The sequence below is a fragment of the Ursus arctos genome, unplaced genomic scaffold (genome assembly GCF_023065955.2).
Source record: "Ursus arctos isolate Adak ecotype North America unplaced genomic scaffold, UrsArc2.0 scaffold_26, whole genome shotgun sequence".
Classification (NCBI taxonomy): Eukaryota; Metazoa; Chordata; class Mammalia; order Carnivora; family Ursidae; genus Ursus; species Ursus arctos.
In genome coordinates this window covers 7,560,172-7,582,826 of record NW_026622941.1, presented here as the reverse complement: position 1 = coordinate 7,582,826, position 22,655 = coordinate 7,560,172, and the positions used below count along the sequence as shown (strand labels likewise).

At 51.3% G+C, this 22,655-nt stretch overlaps 3 protein-coding genes across 6 annotated transcripts in view; 1 reads left to right on the top strand and 2 right to left on the bottom strand.

Moving 5' to 3' along the window:
- PHB2 (prohibitin 2) overlaps positions 1-7,217 on the top strand; it is a 124,423-nt gene extending 117,206 nt beyond the window's left edge. Inside the window, exons 9-11 of the mRNA XM_057303332.1 lie at positions 5,535-5,548; positions 5,854-6,239; positions 7,180-7,217. Of these exons, the coding sequence (XP_057159315.1) occupies positions 5,535-5,548; positions 5,854-6,239; positions 7,180-7,217 (438 nt within the window). The remainder of the gene's footprint in view (positions 1-5,534; positions 5,549-5,853; positions 6,240-7,179) is intronic.
- Positions 48-5,739, bottom strand: GPR162 (G protein-coupled receptor 162). 2 transcript variants are annotated; one of them, XM_026502569.4, is made up of 5 exons: positions 5,655-5,739; positions 2,761-4,056; positions 1,884-2,073; positions 1,114-1,271; positions 48-808 (listed from the first exon to the last, which is right to left on the bottom strand). In XM_026502569.4, the coding sequence occupies exons 2-5, from the start codon at positions 3,625-3,627 to the stop codon at positions 257-259; spliced, it is 1,767 nt and encodes a 588-aa protein (XP_026358354.1). In that variant the 5' UTR covers positions 3,628-4,056; positions 5,655-5,739; the 3' UTR covers positions 48-256. The 2 variants fall into 2 exon arrangements, with proteins under 2 accessions (XP_026358354.1, XP_057159228.1); XM_057303245.1 differs by having other exon boundaries at positions 3,274-4,056.
- CD4 (CD4 molecule) overlaps positions 6,678-22,655 on the bottom strand; it is a 46,298-nt gene continuing 30,320 nt past the window's right edge. For 2 of the 3 annotated variants that reach the window (XM_057303228.1, XM_026502570.4), the window contains exons 4-10: positions 12,736-12,894; positions 12,099-12,356; positions 10,676-11,008; positions 9,688-9,888; positions 8,972-9,096; positions 8,576-8,643; positions 6,678-8,209 (exon numbers count right to left, since the gene is read on the bottom strand). In XM_057303228.1, coding sequence (XP_057159211.1) covers positions 8,182-8,209; positions 8,576-8,643; positions 8,972-9,096; positions 9,688-9,888; positions 10,676-11,008; positions 12,099-12,356; positions 12,736-12,894 — 1,172 coding nt within the window. In that variant the 3' untranslated portion in view covers positions 6,678-8,181. The remainder of the gene's footprint in view (positions 8,210-8,575; positions 8,644-8,971; positions 9,097-9,687; positions 9,889-10,675; positions 11,009-12,098; positions 12,357-12,735; positions 12,895-22,655) is intronic. The other variant, XM_057303229.1, reaches the window with a different exon arrangement.

The window sequence follows — 22,655 nt, the reverse complement described above, 5'->3', positions numbered from 1 at the left end:
CACCATACCCTCTGCCACCCTAGCACACAGGACACCGAGGTTTCCATGGTAACACTTCAGGCTTTAATACATTTTGCTAAGGATGATGGAAGGTGAGGAGGACATCTGGTCTTTGAGATGGGAGACAGCAGGGGGCTCCAGGCCCCAGATCCAGTGCCCATCTCCATGGAGTCTGGAGGCAGCTGCCCTAGGCTCAGGGCCAGAACTGGTGTTACTCACTCGGCCCCTCCTCTGAGTCCCTCAGGCGCACTTGGGCTCACAGGGTCAGCTGGGGGAAAATGGGGTTACCTGGGCCCCAAGATCCTCCCCAAGGTCTTGCACTCCCCTCACCTCCTGTCAGGGAGCAGCGTCTCCCTGCACTCAACCCCAAAGGAAGTCCAACGGCTCTGCTGTCAGGGGACCCAAGGGAGAGCCTGCGGGGTGAGATGCCCAGGGGCCTGGGCCGCCGAGGAGAGGGCCCTGGCGAAGCAGTCGGAGAAGGCAGAGGTGTCTCATCGATGAAGGTGGTGATCTCTTCCCGGAAGAAGCCAGGACCCCGTGGGGGTCCCCCACCTGACCCCAACATCCCACCCTCCAGGAATTGGCGAAGGCTGGCCAGCCCCCCACCTTCAGCTTCCTCCTCATCCTCCTCATCCTCCAGCCTTTGTCTACGTCCCAGGTACTCAGGAGGACCCCCCAGGGCTCGGCTCTGGGCCGGGAGGACCCGGATGTCATCAGAGGATGACCACTTATGCAGGATGGAGCCTGGTGCCCGAGGAGTAGAGAAGATGTTGGTCTCGTCGTGGGACAGACGGCGGGACAGAGGGACCTGGGGAGAGGAAAAGGTAGATACAGAGGTGCTATAGGGACAAAGGGGAGCAGAGGCAGGAACCAAAGTGGGGACTTGGCAAGATGGCTCCACCCCCTTAAACTTTTGCAGAACATCCTCTGATGGGCAGACCTGGTTCTGAGAGGTCTGAAGGGGAGCCTCTCTTGCCACACCTTTCTTTCACCTACCCCTTAGGTGCCCTGCAGGCCAGGGCTAGGGAGTGGGGAATCGGGATGGTCAGCAGAGACTGGAGACAAGTAGTAAGGGGGTACCCAAAATAGGAGGTGCACTCCCTAGTCCCATACCTGTAGGTAGTGGACCCTCTCAAGAGGGGGAAAGAGCATGTGCCTTCCAGGCAGCAGCTTCACCTGGGAGGGGTCCCTGCCCCCGGGTCCTGTGGCACCATTAGCATCAAAGCGTACTTTGCACACTCGGCCATCCGCATAGTCATCACAGCCCCCATCTAGGAGAGAAGAGGGGCAGGGTGGTTACACACAGGGAATGCCCACCTCCCTCCCTGCCCCCCCCCCTTAAAACCTCCTACCCCCTTTATAAGGTCCCGGGAGAATCCTGTTCCCACTAGGCTGTAAGCTCCAAGAGGAAAAGCAAGAGTGTCTAACGTCCGTTGCATTCATTGCTAAGTCCCTAGTGCTTCATACATATGGACACATTTATTGAAACAGTTCCAACCCCACCCCCAAGAACTGTCCCTGTAGCTGGGGGTCTCTCTCAGGGAGCTTAGCCTCCCCTTAGTTCCACAGCCTTCCTTTATGGTTATGTTAGACCTCTGGACTGTTTCTCAGGCTCTCGGCCTGGAGAGTGGAGGCAGAGCTGGGTAGTGTGGGCTTCCAGAGGGAAGCCGCCGCCGGGTGGAGGGAGCCCTCGGTGCAGAAGGAAGCAGTGGGTATACATCGGGGTGCGTGATTAGGGGAAGGGGAGTCTGGAGTCGGCCCATGGGCGGCGCAGGTTCCGTCCAGCAGGGGGCTCTCCAGGGCAGCCCGTCCCCCTACAGGGAAGGGCGGGTAGAAAAGGGAGCCGAAGCCCGGGAAAGCCAAAGCCCAGTCCCTCCTCTGACCGTCGTCGCCATCCTCCTCGGACATGATGGCCACGCACTGCTCCCACACCGTGCGCACGTCGGCACGGTAGCGCTCGCAGGACCAGATGAAGGAGGGCAGCAGCAGCGTCTGCGCCATGGAGCACCACAGCACGGCCAGCACCATCCACGGCGGAGCCGAGTCCGACTTAAGCGAGAAGAAGCTCACCACCTAGCGGGAGGATGGGGAATGGCGCGCGGTCACGACCCAGCGCCCAGAGCTCGCACTTGACCCCAGATCCAATATTCTAGTGCGGTGGGTGGGCAAGATGGAAGGTATGGCCCAATTCACAGAGGAGCATGACAGAGGCAAACTCGGAGGTGGAGATGGCGTAAACAGAGGGGAAGGGACTGATTCACAGGAAGGTGGGGGCAAGTACTGGAGACAAAGCCCTGAGGTCCAGAGGGACGGAAACAGACGTGGTACAGAAAACTTGAACACAGAGAGAAATTCAGGAATCGGGACTAGGTGGAGATGCAAGAAGCTGGGGTGGTGGGGTGCGCTCTCTGGGGTTTCCACCGGAGTGCTCAGAGACCCTGTGGTATATCCCGAGAGTGTTAGGGAACGGAGACTGGAGCTGGGCTGCTGGGGGCTGAAGCGTGGCCGCAGGATAGATGGTGGAGCTGGAGCATGGGTGGTGGAGTTGAGTAGTAGAAACCGGAAAACAGACGAGGCTGGGGGTAATGGGAACGCGGAGATGGGTGACGGAGGTGGGGGACTCACAGATGTAGGGGGGTGGGCAGAAGGTGGAGAGGAAGGTGGATGGCAGAGCTGCTGTATGGCTGACGGACTTGGAAGTCAGGTGACTGTGCTGGGGCCTGGACAGTGGGGAGAGCAGGTGCGGGACCCCAATCTCACCAAGATGGGCACCCCTGTGAGTGAGTCATAGAGAAAGACGATGGCGCTGACCAAGTTGGTGACCTGCAGGGATGTCTTGGCCGACTCAGAGCCGTCCAGCGAGGACCGGCGCTTCCCTCTGGCATCCTCCACCACAATGGCTGGCACCTCAAAGGCTGGCCGGGTACCCAGCCCCCCTGGCCCGCCCCCCTTGGCCCCAACCCCCACCCCGGCTCTCCGGGCCAGCCGAGCCCTCCGGGGCCGGGCCCACAACGTCTGGTAGAAGGTGATGGCCACACAGACCAGCCCCATGACAATGCCCCCAAGTAGCAAGAGGCTGAAGCAGACGCCAAAGCCCAGGCCGATCTTGGAGACTATGAACTGGCAGCCGCGAGCGTAGTAGCGCTCGCCATTGTTGTGCCAGCCAATGGACGGCAGCGTAGAGAGGATGAAGCTGACCATCCAGATGCCCATGACAGCGTGCAGCGCCTGCTTCTTGGCGTTGCTCAGGCGGTAGTTGACGGGCCAACGCACCATCCACATGCGATGGTAGGAGAGTGAGGCGACTGTGAAGCAGGTGGCCAGGGCCAGAGTGTAGTAGGTGGACACAAACACCTTGCAGATGCTCTCGTTCCAGTCATAGTCAGAGGAAGCCTGGCGCCGGAGCTGCACCACGGCGAAGGTAGTGAGGGGCACGGCCGCCATGAGTATGTGCGTGCCCGCCAGGAAGCAGAGCAGCAACTCCAGCGGCTTGTGCTTTTGCTGCTTGGCCGAGATGCTGAGGATGATCCAGGCATTGGCCAGCAGCGCCAGGAGCCCACAGGCCAGCCAGGACAATGCGTTCGAGCGCAGGGAGGCCTCCTCTGCCCCTGCCCCTCCCCGAGCCATCCTATCCTCGGCCCCCCACCCCCCTTGAACTCCTGGGGGTGGGGGCTAGGTCTCACCCAGGAGCCCCACTCACACACACACCCATGATGCGTACAATCCCTGCCCTATAGTGAAGCAGGCCGCCCCTAGGCCTACCCTACTGCTCAGCATTGCATGACTGACCCAGCTAAGGTCCGGTGTGGAGGGCAGGGGAGGAGACTGAGGGTCAGAGGAGGTGGCCCTCAGTCTCCATATTGGGCCCTTCCCGAAGTATCCTTGTGGTTGAGGGGGGAGGCAAGCTGCCTGCTTTCCCAACTATGAGGCTGGCTGAGGAGCTCTGGTCCCCACGCCGGGACGTCTGGGTCTCGTCTTCCTCTGGCTCTTGACCAGTCAGGGATCTTCTGGGTGCCCCAAGGGGTGTGGGGGGTGAGGCTCAGCCACCTGGACAAACTGCAAGGGAGAGATGACATGAGGTGGGGGAGGGCAAAGGTGGGGCCTAGGCTGGTCTCCAGCTGACTTCTCATGCCCCCCTTCTCTTGAAACTGTAGAAATAACTGATTACTAAGAGTCGTGGGGTCATTCAGAACATCTCCTGCCTTAAATCGGATGGCCAGTCACATAGCCCACACAGGTAAGAGTCCTGTTTTCCAGGCCGTCCGGAAGGAAGGTATTCTGACCTCCTGTCTCCTATCCCTTTCAGTCTTTTTTCCTCCCTCTGGCATCCCGAGGTCCCTTCTTCTTATATCTCCTGCTCAGTACTGTTCAACCCCTATCTTCACATCCCCGAATCTCTCTTCAGAGCTACGGCTGGGAGGTGCATGACTTGTTTCTTTTTTGAGGGTTCATGGTAAACTGGGATATGTATGCTATTCCAGCTCCTTCCCAGCGTCCCAGCTCCTGGGCCCAGGGGTCTTGATGCTCTGCCCCATTTCCCCAAGCCTGTGTGATCCCCCTCTAGTTCGCCAGGGATCTGGGAAGATGGGAGAAAGGAGGCTGGGACCAAGGGGAGGGGGGACTAGGGAACCCGAAGGCGGGGAAACCGCTGACATCAGAAGCATCCAGAAATGGAAAGATGGGGAACTAGGGGGAAGGAGGAGAGTTTGAGCAGAAGAGAAAGAAAGAGGGGGCAAAGTGATAGTATCTGAAAATAGAAGGAAACCCCCAGAGACCCCTGGAGAGGAGGCTTGGGAGGGAAGAGGGGTTGTGTGGAAGGAGGAAGCAGGAAACAGGGAGGCTGAGAAGAAAAGCCGGATGTTCAATAAGGTGCTGATTCCCACTGGTAGACCTCCATTCTTTCCTCCCCTGCCCCAGCCTCAGTTTCCCTCTGATGGGAAGGAGGATAGTCCAGAATTTGGAGAAGCTGAGCTTCAGTGAGCCCTGGGGATGGGGCTAAGAGGAAATCAGGTGAAACCCTGAACAGAGTAGAGGCAAGAAGGATGAGCTAAGGGTTTTGGGGGGGGGGGTGGGGAACAGGGGTAAAAATGGGGCAGAGCAGTATGAGGGTCTACTTCCTGTGGAAGAACCTCAGATCCTTGCCCTCCCTGAGAGGTCCTCGTCCGCCCCCCACCTTTGTTCCCTCCGGAGCCCAGTACACCCTAGTTGCCATGGCAATGGCCAGCCTGAGGGAGGTGGAAGGAATTGGTCAGAAGCGCCCCCCCACTACTCTCCCCTACAGCCTTGCACCCCTTCCCACCTACCCCCACCCAGGCCCAGCGGGTGGGCTGTGGAAGAAAGAGATGGGGAGTCAGAGAGGGAGAGAGGCAGGAAGGATGTGAAGGACAGAGAGGAGGTGAAGGACAGAGAAAGATCAGAGGAAGGTGGGAGGGGGGATCTGGGGGACTCCACCGGGGCCAGGGGTCCCTCGCCTTTCGGGGTGAAGGGGTAAGGTCAGGCGGCTCCTCCCTCCCGCCACCCACCGTGTTCTCCGGGGCAGTGACAGCAGGTGGCTGGGGAGGAGGGGCCGGCCAGAGGGGAGAGGAGGCGGCTGGGGACGGGGGGTGGGGCGGCGGGGAGGGGGCCGCGGGGGGACAGGGCCGGGGTCGTCTTACCTCTGGCTGAGCCCGGCACTGCCATGGAGACCGCACTCCCGACGCGGCTCGCCCGGGCTCCCGCCGCCTGCCGGCTCCAGCTCGCCCGCCCTCCTCCTTCCCTCCCTCCTTCCCTCCGGGCCTCCCTCCCCCCCCCAACCTCGGTCCCAGCCTCCCGGGCTCGGCCCGCCGCTCCCTCAGTCTCTGCCGCCCACCCCAGGTCGGTCGGAGCCCCCCTCTCCCGGAGGAACGCCGCCCGTGAGCCCCGGGTCGGGGGCCGGCAGGGAGCGGCTCGGGGGGCGCGGGGGCGAGTGCGGGGCGGGGAACTGGACGGCGGCGACTTGGAGGGGGAGGGGCAGGGAAGGCGCCGGCAGGGAGGGGGCGAGGACGCTGGCGGGGAACCGGCTTCATTGGTGAGACGGTTCGTGTCCTGCCCCCACCCCACCCCGGTTTTCGACACGAACACAAGCTCCGAGAAGCAGCTGGTGGTGTTCGGGGAGGAGGAAGCATGTGTCACCGTGTGTATCCGTGAGGGCTGCGCCCGCCCGGGGTGTAGCTCAGAGGGGCAAGTGCTGGAGGTTGTGCTGAAGCTGGGGCTGCTGGGGGGTGGGGGGACACGGGTGTCCAAGAATGCACCCCCCAACACACACATAGCGCTTCCTCCTTCTGGAACACAAACTCACACTTCTGTTGGGGATGCACACAATTGGCAGGCACACATTACAGTTTCTCTTGGTCCTTTTTCTCCACCACACACATGCGTGTGTAGAGCGCACACAACCCTGCAGCTCTCCCTCAGTACAGCGCCCGCGCGTGATTCCCAAGTCTGGGCCGCCCGCACACACAGGGCCCTGTGGGGTGGGCAGGTGGCTAATCCACCTCCAGAACCCCACCCCCACCCCCAAGGGCAACTTCATCTCCTTCCCCTGGCAAGCCTGGCAACCCCTCCTCTGGGTCTGATCCGGAATGTCAGAAGATCCAGGTCCCCAGAGAAGAGGCTGGCTGGCTGCCCGTCTCTCTCACATACACACGTACACACACATCTTCTTTGCAGTAAGTTTATTGTATTTTTCTGTCAGCTCAGGGAGGCAGGGGCGGCAGCGGGCTGGAATGCAAGCAAGCGGTGGGGAGTCCTCCTGGAAGGGGCAAGCTGGAAAGAGAAGACTGGGGAGAGGGGGTAGGGACTGAGACGGGCGGTGAGAAAGGGAAGGAAGGAGAGGCAGAGGAGGCTGGGGATCCTGAGAGAAACAGATGAAGAAGAAGAGGAAGAAGACTACTTGTAACCTCAATTTTCCTGTGTCCTGGATGGTTTGGGGGAGGGATGAAGGAAAGTATAGGGCAGGGGGACTGAAGCCCAGCTCTGTCATCCTCCACAGGAGGTCCCCTCAGAGGGTTCCCTTTCCAGCCAACTCCCCACCCCCTCCCCTGGCAAAGCTCACCTTCCAGAAGGTTCTGCAACAGGGTGAATGGTAGGTCACTGGGCAGTCTCTCCCATAGGGCCTGTGCTCTGATTAGGAGAACTGCCAGCTTTGTCCTCTGGTAACAGGCTTCTGCCACCAGCAGGTGATAGAGGAGGGATTTTAGGCGGGGGGGGGGGGGGGGGGTCCTCTTCTGTGTTTCTGAACTCTCTGAGGCAGGTCCTGCCTGGGGTGGTGTGCTCTTAGGAATCCAGAGGTGGGTCCTGGGCATCAGTGACTAATCAGCTGCAGAGATGTGAGTGGAACTTGTCTCTGTGTTTGGGATACAGCCCTGGAACCAGGGAGTCAGAGACCTGGGCTAGTCCCCTGGCACTGACGAGCTGTGTGACCTTGCGCAATCCGCTGACCTCTCTGAGTTCCATTTCTGGTCTATAAATTGGAGATGCTGATCTTGGTCCTGACACTACTAGTTCTGTAAGCTCTTCTTAAGGTTTAAACAGACAAAGGATGTGAAACCGGCTCAGAAACTGACACGTACTACTTGGGGGGTAATGAATTGTGTCTGTGCACAAATGTGTGCTCTGTACATGGGTGTGGGTCCAGGGGTGCCTGTGGGTGGACACGTCACGATGGGAGTCTGTGTCCTGCCAACACAGAGTGAGAAGCGGGCTAAATGGAGCAGTGGAGGCTGGCAGTCAGCTGACTTTGGATCTGGGTCTACCCTCCTCTGGCCATGTGATCTTGGGCTGGTCCCTGCCCCCTCTGGTCCTAAGGTCCCGTCAGTCAAATGACAGTCCTGGGCTTCATGCTTCAGACACCCAGCCTTGCCCTCCAAGCCAGGCAGGGCTGATCCCACGTGATTCCCTGGGGACCAATGGGCCGTGGGGGAGAGAGCTGGGAAGAAATCATCAATAGGGCTTTCCTTTTCCGCAAAGGAAAAGGGGAAGAAATGGTGTAAGCCTCTGCAAGAGGAGGACCCGTGGCCAAGTGTGGATAAGGAGAGCAGGAGAGGGCTGGAAGTGCTGTGGTCTGCTACATTCATCTGGCCCGCAGGCCCAGGAGCCCAGCAGGAAAGGCAGGGGAAGGCAGCTGGGGAGGCTGCAAGCGGGACACTCCCCTGGCCCTGCCCCTCAAATGAGATTTGTCTTCTGGAACCGGCTGGAGGAACAAAGAAGAGCAAGTTTATTCTTCTCCAAACTCCTTTGCCTCCTCAAAGCTCCATGTCTCCCAGTCCACACTCCCCCTTCTTGTGCAGTGGCGGCCTCTGGGCCACAGCTACACTGTGGTATCCAGAAATATCCCAGGCCTGCTGCCCCCTCACCTCTGCTCTCCACCCTCTTCCTGCTTCCCACTTCCTCAGCCACCCCTCTGCACCCTTCTTTGCCCTCCACCACCTCCCTTGAGCCCCCATCTTCTCACCTCCATGCCGCCTCCAGTCCCTCTCTTCTCCCACCCCCACCCACCCGGCTGTCACCCTCCCTTTCCCACTCTCTGCTCCCCCCTCCCCCCCGCCCAGTTCCTTACTGAGGGCACTGGCAGGTCTTCTTCTCACTGAGGAGTCTCTTGATCTGGGACATCCGCTCTGCCTGGCGCTGTCCAGGAAGAAGGAGGGGAATCATGAGGGTCCCAGGCCTCCAGAAGGGAGGTGCCCCTTGGAGGGGGGAGTGGGGAGAGCTAGGGGAGGAGAAGCAGGTACTGTGGCTGAGGCCATCTGTCCCAGAATTAACTCTTTGCTCTTTCCAGTCTCTCTCTCTGCATGGGATCTGGGACAGGGCCCAGTCTGCCCTGAGGGGACTGGGTGGGTGGGCAGAGAGAGCCAGGAGCAGCTCACATACACAGGATACTTTTGCTACTCTGGGGGCCCCAGGTGCTGGGAGGCCCTGTGGGGAGTGAAAGGGGGTTCTGGGGTGGCTCACTCACCCTGCGGTGCCAGCACTTAACACAGCAGAAGATGCAGAGCCCCGCGAAAAGCAGAAGGCCTAAGATCCCGCCCAGCACAATCGCTAAGAGCTTTGGCGAGGCCTTGGTGAACACTGGGGGCAAAACTGCAAGGGTGAGAGAGAGAGATGTTTCAGCTCACTATCCTCTGTCAGGGTGCCGGGCATTCTGGAGGGCCCCAGGAAGGCCTCGCTGCCCAGCTACACTTGGGGCTTAACCTTGGGCAGGGAGAGCAGGGCAGGGTCCACAGGGCTCTCACAGGCTGCCAGGGCTGAAGGGGAAAGGCTGGGTAAGGGGTTTTAAGGTTTGGAGACCACCGGGCACTCTGGAGAACTGGAAACAGCGGTTTCAGGCTGTGCACAGGGCATGCGTGTGTGCATGTGGGAGCGTGTGTGTGTGTGTGTGTGTGTGTGTGTGTGTGTGTGTGTCCGGGTTCAGAAAGGAACCAGGGAAAGCGGCTCTTGGTCAGATGGGCCCCATGCCTGGGCTGTAGACCTCAAGGAGGTGGGAACTTGCAGGGTCACGGGTGGGAACCACACCTGGCCTTACCTCATCCCCACTGTGTACCTAGGCAGCAGGAGAATAACCCACCCCTCTCAGAGGAATTGGGAGGCCGGGACTCTGGGTGGTCTCCACCAACCCACCACTGAAGAGGGAGGGGCTTGGGGTTAGCCCAGGGAACCTGGATCCTCACTCACCCTCGATCTTGGATGCCAGCAGGACTTTGTCCTTGTGACTCAGTAGACACTGCCATGTGCCCCTCTCAGGGTCCATCACCAATACCAGCTTCTGCTGCTTCGAGACCTTGGCAGCCCGCTCCTCCAGATTCAAGCTCAGCGTCAGCTCAGGGGAGGTGGGTCCCAGCACCTCGCAGGTCAAATTGTTCTTAGACTTAGTCACTGCAGAGGGGTAAGAGCCTGAGGCAGGGAGCCTGGATCTCTGAGCTCCTGGAAAGTCCATGCTCTAAGGAGCTTCAGTAGAACAATCAAAATACCTCACAGGGATGCTCTTCTTTGAGCCTCTCAGAGCACATTTTCAAGCAGTTACATAAAGAAAACATAGCTTTGGAGGCCCAGGCTCTTGGACTTGAATCTTAACCCCACTGCTAACTATCTGTGTGTCCCTGCAAGTTACTTGACAACCCAAGCCCCAGACATTAATTAAGTACACAGTAAATTCACAAACACACGTAAAGCTCTTGAATGGGTCTGGCACATAGGAAGCATCAAGTATTAGCATTGTTATTTGTGGAGTTATGGTGATGGGGGAGGTAAGGAAGCAAAGAGCTCGGTGCGGAGCCTGACATTACCCTCGTCGCTATCATACTAAGAGCTGATGCTGTTATCCTTGTCAGGAGAAAGAGGCCCACAGAGGCAGGAGGCTTAGTCAGGGCCATAGAGGGTTCGGCAGAGGCAGAATTAGAGCCCTGGTTCTCAGCTCACACTCTTTGCGGGATTCTCAGCAGAGCCCACCCCAGGCTGGCTCATGGATGTCAGGAAGGACATGTGGCTTCCAGTCTCAGTTCAAAACCAGCCCCAAACCAGAAGGCCCTGGATCAGCTCCATCAGGGAACTAGGGCCAAGGCCGAGGCATCCCTTTTGGGGCCAACCCTTCCTCAGCGCGAGCCCTGGGCCATGCCTCTCCACCTCCTGCCCCTGCCCTCCCCTTCTCAGCCTACCTCCTCACCTCTCATCACCACGAGATTCACTTCCCGCTGCAGTGTCCCCTTGGCAAGACTCAGAGTGAGGGTTCCAGAGCCAGCATACCGAGACGAAGCCTGGGACAGGACAAAGCTGAGTGGGAGCGATTCCTTCAGCTGGAGTTTGGGGACGTGGAGCTCTTTCACAGACAGCTTCCTGTTCTCCAAGACGAAGGAGCTCCAGAGCAGGGAGGAGGGAGCCCCCTCTGCCTGCCACCTCAGCTCCCCGCTCAGGTTTTCATCCTCGAAGCTAAGCGGGAAGGAGAACTCCACCTGATCCCCTTCTTTTGTATAGACTGTGTTAGAGACCTTCTGGAAAGCTGGAGGCGGGAAGAGAGAGAAGCTGGCTCAGGACATAGGAAGATGAGGGATATGTATGGGGGTAGGGTAGGCATGGGCTGGGGGCAGCAGAGAGATGGAAGGGGAGGGACCAGGTGAGTCCAAACCCGTAGGTTGCCACTTCAGGCCCTTAAATTCCCATCTACCTCTCCTCTCCTCTCTGCTCTCTCCACCCAAGCATGTTCGTTCCCAAGGCAGTGCCTCCTCCCCCTGGAAGCCCTCCCAGAACGGCCCAGCCACAGGAGGCCTCTCCCTCCTCAGGACCCCTGGAGCTCAGAGGGCATTGGGCACGCGCTCCTGAGGCGCGTCATTTATCAGCCTTCGTAAGTTCAGAGCAAACGCCTGCCTGGGGCTTACTGGGTGCCCTGCGCCGTCAAGTGCATTACACGCATTCATTCTCGCGGTAACGCTGCAAGGTCTGTACTATCACCATGGGCGTCATCCCTGAAACCAAGGCGCAGAGAGGTGCGGTCACTGCCGGAGGTCTCATGGTGAAGTCAGAGCCAGGATTTCAGGCAGTTTGCGCACTTAACCACCACACTAGCGGGCCTGGGTCACCGAAGCACCCAGAAGACAGGATCTGGGCTAGGACATGCATTCTGGGCTCTTGGTATCCTCCCCCTGCTCCCCCACCAGGGTGCCTAGCTCGGGATTCTAAAGGTGCAGTGCAGAACTTCATCAGGGCTGGCTTGCCGGCCTTAGTGCCCCCGAGCAAGGGGATCTGCAACTTGGTGGGAGTGGGGGGCTGAGGCAGCAAAGAAAGCATGCCCTTGGTGCTCCTCCCTTGGGGCCTCCTCCAGAAGTTTTTGGGGTCCCTCACATCCTTACATCCCCTGTCCCTTCCTTCCTTCCGTCCTCCATGTCCACCACCCCGAGGGGCAGCCATTAGCACCCCAAGGAAGAGAGGGCCCGGCGTACCCCTCGGGGCAGATTTCAGCTCCAGGGGGAACTGGCCCTAGCCTCACTCTGTTGGCCAGCAGCAGACCCAGGAGCAGAGCACTGAGAGCGGAGGGAGGGTCTGTCCGCCACTGAGGCAGAGGGGAGACTGCAGGGGCGAGGCGCCCCCCTTACCCAGCACCAAGATGTTTATGTGGAACACCACCGTCTCCTGGTTCTGGGAGATGGTGCATGTCCAGGTACCACTGTCCTGCAGCTCCAGCCCGGACAGTGAGAGGCTTTGGCCACTGCCCTTGCTTTTATTCCCTGGACCTTTCCATTGCACAGAAGGGCTGCTACCAGACGGGCCCTCGACGGTCAGGGTCAGCGGCTGCCCTTGCAGCAGGCGGATGTTGCTGCTGCTGCTGCTGCCGGTGTCCCACTTGGCAGTCACTGTGAAAGGAGCAGGCCACCTGTGTCACACACACGCTCTCCCCAAGGGGAAGGAAGAGGCCAGGAAACCAAGAGTGTCTCTCCGTTACCCCCGCTAAGACCCAGGGACCCAGCCCCAGCCCAAGGCAGAGTCTCCCTCTCTCCTCCTCCTGCTGGCTCCCTTCCTCTCTGCCTTTGCTGCTCTCCCCCCCTTCCTCTGCCTCCTGCCCTTGTCTCCCCGCCCCCCTAGGTTTCTGCCCGAGGAAGGTTTGGAGAGACGTGAGGGCCAGTCCAAGCCGTCTCTGGACTGTAGAGGCACCGCGAACTCGGGTCTGGTTTGGTGGAGGAGTGGGAGTCAGGGAGGAAGGCAGGCTGTCTGGAGGGGTCCTCATTCACTCACCGTTGAACACCAGCAACTCCACCTCTTGCGTCTTGCCTGCTACCTCACAGAAGTAAACCCCTGAGTCTGCTGCTTCAAGATCCTTGATGATCAGAGGATAGGATCCTTGGTCCCACAGGTTTTTTTTCGTTTCGACGCGAGGCTTCAGCCTGGAGGCACCTGGGAGCAGAAGCCACATGGAGGAGGTTGGGGTAGCCTGAAGCCTCCCTGGGGAGGGCAAGGCCCACAGCTTTTCTTTCTTTTTTTTTTTTTAAGATTTTTATTTATTTATTTGACAGAGACAGAGACAGCCAGCGAGAGAGGGAACACAAGCAGGGGAGTGGGAGAGGAAGAAGCAGGCTCCCAGCAGAGGAGCCTGATGTGGGGCTCGATCCCAGAACGCTGGGATCACGCCCTGAGCTGAAGGCAGACGCTTAACCACTGTGCCACCCAGGCGCCCGGCCCACAGCTTTTCTGATCTCTCTCGCCGACTTCCTATAGCATCTGCCGCTGGGGAGGCGGTCCTGTCATATTCTACTGAATTGGCCAGGACAGTATCTCCTTCATCCAAAATAAAATACTCTTCTTATTTCAAGAGCACCAGCTCCCACAGTGCCCGATGCTTGGCGGGCGTCATCTCAAGTAATCTTCACGACAGTTCCGAGAAGTAGGAGCTCTTTGGCTTCTTTTACAGATTACGGAGTTGCCCCGCCTCGTACTTACGCCTCGTTGGCAAGAACGTTAACCAGTACGATTTCGTCGGAAGGTCATTTACAGTATCTACCAGAATTACAAATGCACGTACACAGACACCAGTCCACCGAGAAAGACTAGGTTAAGTGAATTTGAGCTCGCCCCTGCAGTGGAATGCTGCATGAAAAGAGGAAGGAAGCCATCTCCCGAGTGGAATAATAGCTAAGAAACATCATTCACTGAACAAAGCAAGATATTAGACAGGCCACCATTTGTTTCCAAAGGAGGGAGAAATTTATCTATCTGTATCTATCTCTCTGCAGATGCCATGTATAGGAACAAATATTTCTAGAAGAACATGGTAGGTTTGGTTCCTCCTATGGAGAGGGAGTGAATACCCCTGGGGACAGGTGTGGGAAGGAAGCTTCTCACTACATACCCTTTTCTACCTTTTGAATTTGACTCCAGTAAGTGGCGGAGCCAGGATTAAAATCCGGGCCTGTTGGGTATACGATGCGGTACTGTGTCTGGAAAGTTCCTCAGGCAAGGACATGTGGCCTCCTCCGTCTCCTCCCTTCATACCTAACAACCATCACCAGGTGGAAGTTCTTCTCTTTAGCTAATCACTTTCCGGGTGGGGCGGCAGCTCCAGAATTTCTGTAGATACGGCTTTAGAGGCTAATCTTACGTAGCAAATGCACAATTTTTACTTAGAATGCATATTTGGAGGGATGGGGCAAAGGTGACTGAGAACCCCACCCTCAATCCCTTGGGCTCCACTTCTGTCCCCCTGAGCAGTCACGGACCCTCTCGCCACCTGGGTGCGGGAGCCTGGGTGTCATGTTGGCCGAGCATTCTCCCAAGCTTCCTGCTGCCCCCACTGCCCAGGCTCATCCCCCCTGGGAGACCTTTCCAGATGAGCTGTAGCCCTGGACTCTCCCTCAGCACTACCCCCACGCCCCCTGTACTTGACTCTGGGAGTCCCTGCCCTCTGGCTCTGTCCCTGGCTCCGCACTTGGCTTAGCTCCCCTGTGGCTCTGAAATCCTGCAGCATTCTTTTCACAATTTACCAAGCTTCTTGGACTAGTAGCCCTCTCGGGTTCTGCCCCCTTTCTACCTTGTTTGGTCCTCTCCTTAGATGTGAGCCCCATTTCCTTTTCTTCACCTTGGGCTCTTCTTCTGACAACTGGCTTTAGATGTTACCCAGACTCTGTCTCACGTCCTCTTCCCCATTTCCACAGACATTCCAAATCCCAGGGCACCCCCTGTCAGAGCCCATGGATGACTCCCAAATTGATATTCCCGACCCCAACCTCTCTTCTCAATTCTGGACCCACATTTCCAATAGCCCAAGAGATAACTTCATCTGAAAATCCTGCCATCCCCTAAAACTCACTTGGTTGAAAATGAAGTGGGTGACCCTTTCCCTAAAAATACTCTTCCTCCTTGCTTTCCTTTTCCTCTTCTGGGCCCTGTCACTTGGGCAGGCTGTCACATAACTTTGTAGAAGAAATTGAAAGGCGGTGCCAAAGGTCTAAGAGTATGGGTGAGTCTGGGACAAATTGCGGAGAAGACCTGTGTTGCACCAAGCCTTAAAAGAAGAATAGGCAGCCGGAAAGAAGGAAGGGGAGGAATGAGCACATCCAGGAAGTGGAAAGTCTCCAGGAAAGCAGTATAGCCAGCCATCTCAAAGCAATGAGGAAACCACGTGAGTGGGTGTCTCTGTTTCCAGCTGGGAAGCTGTGGGAAGCGATGGCCGGGTGGTGAATGTCCGGCAGAGGCTTCTGAGCCGGGTCCAATGGCGTAGGAGGTGACATGTACAAGGTGTTGCTTTGGAGGTCAGTATCGAAGCAGGTGGAAGAGAAATCAAAGTAGGAGGGACTGGGAAGAGAGAGAATTGCCAAGAAGCTTCCTCTCTAATTCAGGTGGGGGAGTTCTGTGGCCTTGGCTAAGGATGGTGCCATTCTCATGAAAACCAAGAAGATTGTTAAATAACAAAAATTCAACTGAGTGAATTGTAGAGATCTAATTGGCTTTATTAATGGATTAATGAATTGGGCAGCATCCTATCTAGCTAGTAAAGGGGAGCTCCGAAGGGCTACAGAGAAGGAAAGGTTTGTTTGTTTGTTTGTTTGTTTGTTTGTTTGTTTTAAGAGTTTATTTATTTATTTGAGAGAGAGAGCATGGGGGGAGCGGTGGGCAGAGGGACAAGCAAACTCCCCTCTGAGCAGGGCTCCATCCCAGGACCCTGAGATCATGACCTGAACTAAAGTCAACGCTTAAGCTTCACTGACAGAGCCACCTGGGTACCCCAGAAAAGGAAAGGTTCTTAAAGATAGAGAGGAAGTGGAGAAAAGGAAATTATTAGCAATGAATTCAGTGTTTTAGGCAAGATCACCCTCCTAAGGGAAACAGAAGGGGTCCATCAGTAAACTTCCTGGTGCTGATCCGGAAATTCCCATGTTGACTGGTTAAAGGTCACATTTCTGGGGGTTGAAACTACAGTTAGGTTAGGTATTAAGTCTCGGTTTACTGACTCATTGTCTTAACCTAAGTGACACCATTTTGGACCTGTCGCTTTCGTTTTAACAAGATGAAACAGAAAAACACTTTCAAAGGGAGGCATGGCTATCACAGGTAACTGACGGGAAACCAGGGATTGAAGTAGAGGGAAAAAAAAAATCCTGACTCTCTGGTTTAGAAATTGGGGGAGTCAGGAGAATGAAACTGCCCTCCTCAGAAGGAAAATCAAATCCTAGAAACAGAACAAAAGCACTGACACAAAAGAGGAGAATTTTTAGAAAGGAGCACATTGTTCCAGCCTCACAGGCAATCAAAGAAATGCAAATTAAAACAACAATAATATTTTTCAACTATCAAATTAGCAAAAAAAGAAAGAGAGGAAGGAAGGAAGGAAGGAAGGAAGGAAGGAAGGAAGGAAGGAAGGAAGGAAGGAGAAAGAGAGAGAGAAAGAAAGCAAGAAAGCAAGAAAGCAAGAAAGCAAGAAAGCAAGAAAGCAAGAAAGCAAGAAAGCAAGAAAGAAAGAAAGAAAGAAAGAAAGAAAGAAAGAAAGAAAGAAAGAAAAAAGAAAGAGTTAAATAATACTACTCCGTGCTGGCGAGGGTGCTAGTGGAAAAGGCACCGGATGGAACCTTTCTAGAAGCAATCTTGCAGTATATACTATCTATTATTAAAAGTTTATATCCTTGGGGCACCCGGGTGGCTCAGTTGGTTAAGCGTCTGCCTTCGGCTCAAGTCATGGTCACAGGGTCCTGGGATTGAGCCCCTCATCGGGCTCCCTGCTCAGTAGGGAGTCTGTTTCTCCTTCTCACTCTGCCTGCCTCTTCCCTGCTTGCACGCTCTCTCTCTGTCAAATAAATGAATAAAATATTTAAAAAAAATAAAATTGAATGTTTATATCCTTAATTTCATTTCTAGAATGTTATCCTTAAAACAATAATTTAAAAATGCAAACCAAATGTAACAAAAATAATAGTGTTGTCAATAGGGTGCAACATTAGACAAAAAGATAATGTCTATATATTAGGGTATATTAATTTGATGGAATATTAGGTTGGCACCAAAATAACCCAAATAATGTTTTTTCTTTCTTCCTATTTAACCCATCCCCCCACCCACTACCCCTCTGATAACCATCAGTTTGTTCTCTATAATTAAGAGTCTGTTTCTTGTTTTGTCTCTCTCTCTTATTTTTTCCCCTTTGCTGGTTTGTTTTGTTTCTGAAATTCCACCTATGAGTGAATTCATGTGATGTTTGTCTTTCTCTGACTGATTTATTTCACTTAACATTATACTCTCTAGCTCCATCCATGTTGCTGCAAATGGCCACATTTCATTCTTTTTTATGGCTGAATAATATTCCATTGTGTATATATGCCACACCCTCTTTATCCATTCGTCTATCCACGGACCCTTGGGCTGCTTCCATATCTTGGCTACTGTAAATAATGCTACAATGAACATAGGGGTGCATGTAATCCCTTTGAATTAGTGTTCTTGCGTTCCTTGGGTAAATACCTAGGAATGCAATTCCTGGGTCATAGGGTAGCTCTATTTTTAATGTTTTGAGGAACCTCCATACTGTTTTCCACAGTGGCTGCACCAGTTTGCATTCCCACCAACAGTGCAAGAGGGCTCTTCTTCCTCCACACCCTCACCAACACTTGCTGTTTCTTGTGCTTTTGATGTTTGGTTTAGCCATTCCGACGGGTGTGAGGTGACAACGCACTGTAGTTTTGATTTGCATTCATCTGCGTTTCCCTGATGATGACTGATGTTGAACAACTTTTCATGTGTCTGTTGGTATATCTGTATGTCTTCTTTGGAGAAATGTCTCTTCATGTCTGTTGTCCCTTTTTAGGGAGGATTATCTGTGTTTTGGGTGTTGAGTTGTATCAGTTCTTTATATATTTTGGATACTAACCCTTAATTGGACATGTCATTTACAAACACCTTCCCCCATTCCATAGGTTGCCCTTTAGTTTTGTGGATGGTTTCCTTCACTGGGCAGAAGTTTTTTATTTTGATGTAGTCCCAATAGTTTATTTTTGCTTTTACTTCCCTTGCCTCAGGAGACATTTTTGAAAGAAGTTGCTACGGCTGATGTCACAGAAGTTACCGCCTGTGCTCTCTTCTAGGATTTTTATGGTTTCAGGTCTCACATTTAGGTCTTCAAGCCATTTTGCGTTTATTTTTGTGTATGGCATAAGAAAGTGGTCCAGTGTCATTCTTTTGCGTGTTGCTGTCCAGTTTTCCCAGCACCGTTTGTTGAAGAGACTGCCTTTTTCTCATTGGATATTCTTGCCTTCTTTGTCAAAGATTAATAGACCATACAATTGTGAGTTCATTTCTGGGTTTTCTATTCTGTTCTATTGATCTACGTGTCTATTTTTATGCCAGTACCATACTGTTTTGATTACTAATGCTTTGTAACATAACTTGCAGTCTGGAATTGTGATGCCTCTGGCTTTGCTTTTCTTTTTCAAGATTGCTCTGGTTATTCGGGGTCTTTCATGGTTCCATACAAATTTTAGGATTGTTTGTTCTAGTTCTGTGAAAACTGCTGTTGGTATTTTGATAGGGATTGCATTAAATCTGCAGATTGCTTTGGGTAATACAGACATTTTAGTAATATTTGTTCTTCTCATCCGCGAGTGTGGAATGTTTTTTCCAATTCTTTGTGTCATCTTCAATTTCTTTATCAGTGTTTATATTTTTCAGAGTACAGGTCTTTCACCTTTTTGGTTAGGTTTATTCCTAGGTATCTTATTATTTTTGGTGCAATTATATTAAAACAATTTTAATGAAAAGGAAAATATTCATAATAAGACATTTTAAAAGTTGCGTTAGAGTAGTCTTTACTTTTTAGTTTTGAATTACAAAATTTACAGACTCAACACTTCCCTTTTCCCTTGCCTACCCTTCTGATATTACGGTAAACAATTTGGTATTGATTCCTCCGTACATTTTTCTTTGCTCGAGCAAACATATATTCATACCCATTGAATTTTTAAATTACAGTGCGATTATATTGGGGTGCCTGGGTGGCTCCGTTGGTTAAGCATCTTAGGTTTCAGCTCAGGTCATGATCACATGGGTCATGGGATTGAGCCCCGCATTGGGCTCCACGCTCAGCACGGAGTCTGCTTGAAGATTTTCTCCCTCTGCCCCTCCCCGCACTCTCTCTTTCTCTCTCAAATAAATAAATCTTTAAAATGAGATTAGATTAACATACACGTACTCTTTTCACTTAAAATATGCTTGACATCCTTCTAAGCATATACATGTGAAGCTTCGTCATTCTTTGTTTTATTTAAATTATGAGAGCTAATCTTTTTATTCCCTTGATTTGTTAAATAAAATTTTTTATTTCAATATAACTGTAAGAAATGATACAGAAATCTCGAGTACCCTTTACCCGGGCCACCCCAATGGTAACTTGCAAAACTGTAGACTATCACGACCAAGATATTGGCAACAACACAGTCAAGATACAGAACATTTCTAACACCACAAGGATGTTGCCCTTTTCTAGCCATGTCTCCTTCCCTCCCTTAAGCTCTGGTAATCACGAATCTGTTCTCCATTTCTACAATCTGTCATTTCAAGTATGTTATATAGATGGAATTATACAGTATGTTACCTTTTGGGATTGACTTTTTTTTTCAGGTTGCTGTATGTATCTATAGTTCATTCTTATTACTGCCAAAAAGTATTCCATGATATACATATAGTCAGTCACCCACTGAAGGACATTTGGGTTGTTTCTAGTTGTGGGCTATTATGAGTAAATCTGCTATAAACAACTGTATACAAATTTCTGGGTCAACATGAATCTTCATTTCATTTCTCTGGGATAAATGCCTAGGAGTGCAATTGCTGGGTTGTTGCTTGTTTAGTTCTTAAGAAACTGCCAAACTTTCTTCCAGAATGGCTGTACCATTATATATTCCCACCAACAATGCCAGAGTAAACCAGTTTCTCTTCATCTTCACCAGCATTTAGTATTGTTACTATTTTTTTATTTTGGCCATTCTGATAGGTGTGTAGTGATATCTCATTGTGGTGCTGATTCGCATTTCTCTAATATCTAATGATATTGAATACCTTTTCATGTGTCTTTTGCCATCTCTATATCCTCTTTGGTAAAATATCTGTTCATATCTTTTGCCCATTTTCTAATTGGATTGGGGTTTTATTTTTTTTTTGTCTTTGGGGTTTTTTTGGTATTGAGTTTTCAGAATTGTTTACACATTCAAGGTACTAGTCCTTTGTTGGATAGGTAGTTTGCATATATTTTCTTACATTCTATAAATTGTCTTTTCCTCTTCTTGGTAGACTTTTGCAGAGCAAAGTTTTTAATTTTGATGAAGACCAATTTATGCATGTTTCCTTTTAGGGATTGTGCTTTTGGTATCAAGTTCAAGAGCTCTTTGCCCAGCCTAAGTCCTGAAATTTCTCTTGTATGGGTTATACTTTTCCATTGAAGTTCATAGTCCATTTTGAGTTAGTTTTTAGATGAGGTGTGATACTTAGGTCAAGGGTTTATTGTTGCTGATGATTGTTTTTACCTATGGATTTCCAATTATCCTAGCACTATTTATTGAAAAGGCTATTTTTCCTTCAATGCACCTTTGAAAAAAAAAAAAAGTCTGTTGGATATATTTATGAGGATCTATTTATGGGTTCTCTATTTTGCTCCATTGAACTATGTGTCTACCCCTCCACCAATACCACATAATTTTGATTACTTTCATTATATAATAAGTCTTGAAAGCAGATAGACTTGAGTTCTCCTACTTTAGTCTTCTTTTTCAAAATTGGTTTAGTTCTTTGAGTTCTTTGGCTTCGCCTATAAATTCTTTAATAATCTTACTTATATCTAAAAAAATATCTTGCTGGGACTTTGATAGCAATTGTGTTAAACCTGTATACCAATTTAGGGAGAACTGACAACTTTACAACGTTGAGTCTTCCGCTTATGAATATGGAATGTCTCTCCATTTATTTAGATCTTCTTTGACTACTTTCGTCAGTATTGTGTAGTTTTTAGCACACAAATCCTGTGCGTGTTTGTTGTATTTACGTAAGTATTTTTTTAGTATGGCATTACGTTTTAATTTCTGTGTGTACACATTCATTGCTAGTATATAGGAAAACAATAGATTTTTGTATGTTTCTCTTATAACTAAACTCACAAGTTGAGTCTAAGAGGTTTATTAAATATAGGTTCTTTAAGATTTTCTGTATAAATAACCATGTCATTTGCAAATAGAAAAAAATTTATTCCTTTTTTTCTAATCAGTATTTCTTGCATATCCTTTTCTTGCCTTATTGCACTGGCTAAGAGTTGCAGTACTGTGTTGAATACAGGTAGTAAAGCAGATATCTTTGCTCTGTTCTTGATCTTAGGGGAAAGCATTCAGTCTTTCATTATTAAGTATAATGTCAGTTGTAAGATTTTTTTTAGATGCTCTTTAAATTTTCACTCAATATGGGACACCCAAGTGGCTCAGTTGGTTAAGCGCCTGAATTGATTTTGGCTCAGGTCATGATCTCAGGGTTGTGAGATGCAGCCCTGCATCGGGCTCCACTCTGGGCATGGAGCCTGCTTAAGATCCTCTCTCCTCCTCTCCCTCTGCTCCCCTCACTCCCTCCCTGCTCTCTAAAAAATAAACAAATAAAATCTTTAAAAAATTTTTTTTTCACACCATTTGATGTACTTTTCTTTGTCTCTTGAGACTTCATTGTTGACCCACAGAATACCGAAAAGTTGTTGTTTTCAAGTGTTTGGAAATTTTCCTGTTAAATTTCTGTTGTTGATTTCTGGTTTGATTCCATGTGGTCAGAGAACACACTGCACTATTTCAATTCTTTTAAATTTGTTAAGGTTTAGGGCGCCTGGGTGACTCAGTGCATTAAATGTCTGCCTTCAGCTCAGGTCATGATCCTGGAGTCCTGGGATTGAGCCCCACAACGGGCTCCCTGCTCAGTGGGGAGTCTGTTTCTCCCTCTGCCCCTCACCGCACTCGTGCTCTCTCTCTCTCTCAAATAAATAAATAAATAAATAAATAAAATCTTTTAAAAAATTTATTGAGGTTTGTTTTATAGCTTAAGATATGGACCATCTTGGTATATGTTCTGTGGACATTTGAAAATGATGTACATTCTGCTGCTGTAGAGTGTTCTATAAATGTCAATTAGATCCTGTTGATCGATGGTGATGTTGAGTTCTTCTATACCTTTGCTGATTTTCTGGGTAGTTGTTTTGTCAGTTGTTGGGAGAGGGGTGTTGAAGACTCTATCAATGTGGATTTGTCTATTTCTGCTTTTAGTTCTCAGTTTTCCTTCACGTATTTTGCAGACCTGCTGTTTGGTGCATACCCATTTAGAATTACTCTGTCTTCTTGAGGGATTAACAGTGTCATTATTATATAATGTCCTTCTCTGACTCTGGTAGTTTTTTTGCTCTGACGTTGACTTTATCTGATATTAATAAATCCATTCTTGCTTTTCTTTGATTAATGCTTGCATGGCATATCGTTTTTTCCACCCTTTTACTTGTCAACCTGCCTGCATCATTATAGTTGAAGTGAGTTTCTTATAGACAACATATTGTTGGGTTTTGCTTTTTAATCTACTCTGTCAAATCTTTGTTTTTAATTGGTATATTTAGACCATTTATATTTAATGTAATTATTGACAAGTTAGAGCTTAAGTCTGCTTGT

Excerpts from the sequence above, each read along its gene's own strand:
- GPR162 (XM_026502569.4), bottom strand. The coding sequence starts at position 3,627 with ATGGCTCGGGGAGGGGCAGGGGCAGAGGAGGCCTCCCTGCGCTCGAAC. Across the intron at positions 1,272-1,883 it reads CGAGGAGGATGGCGACGACG|ATGGGGGCTGTGATGACTAT; the intron begins GTCAGAGGAGGG and ends CTTCTCTCCTAG. Across the intron at positions 809-1,113 it reads AGAGGGTCCACTACCTACAG|GTCCCTCTGTCCCGCCGTCT; the intron begins GTATGGGACTAG and ends TCCTCTCCCCAG.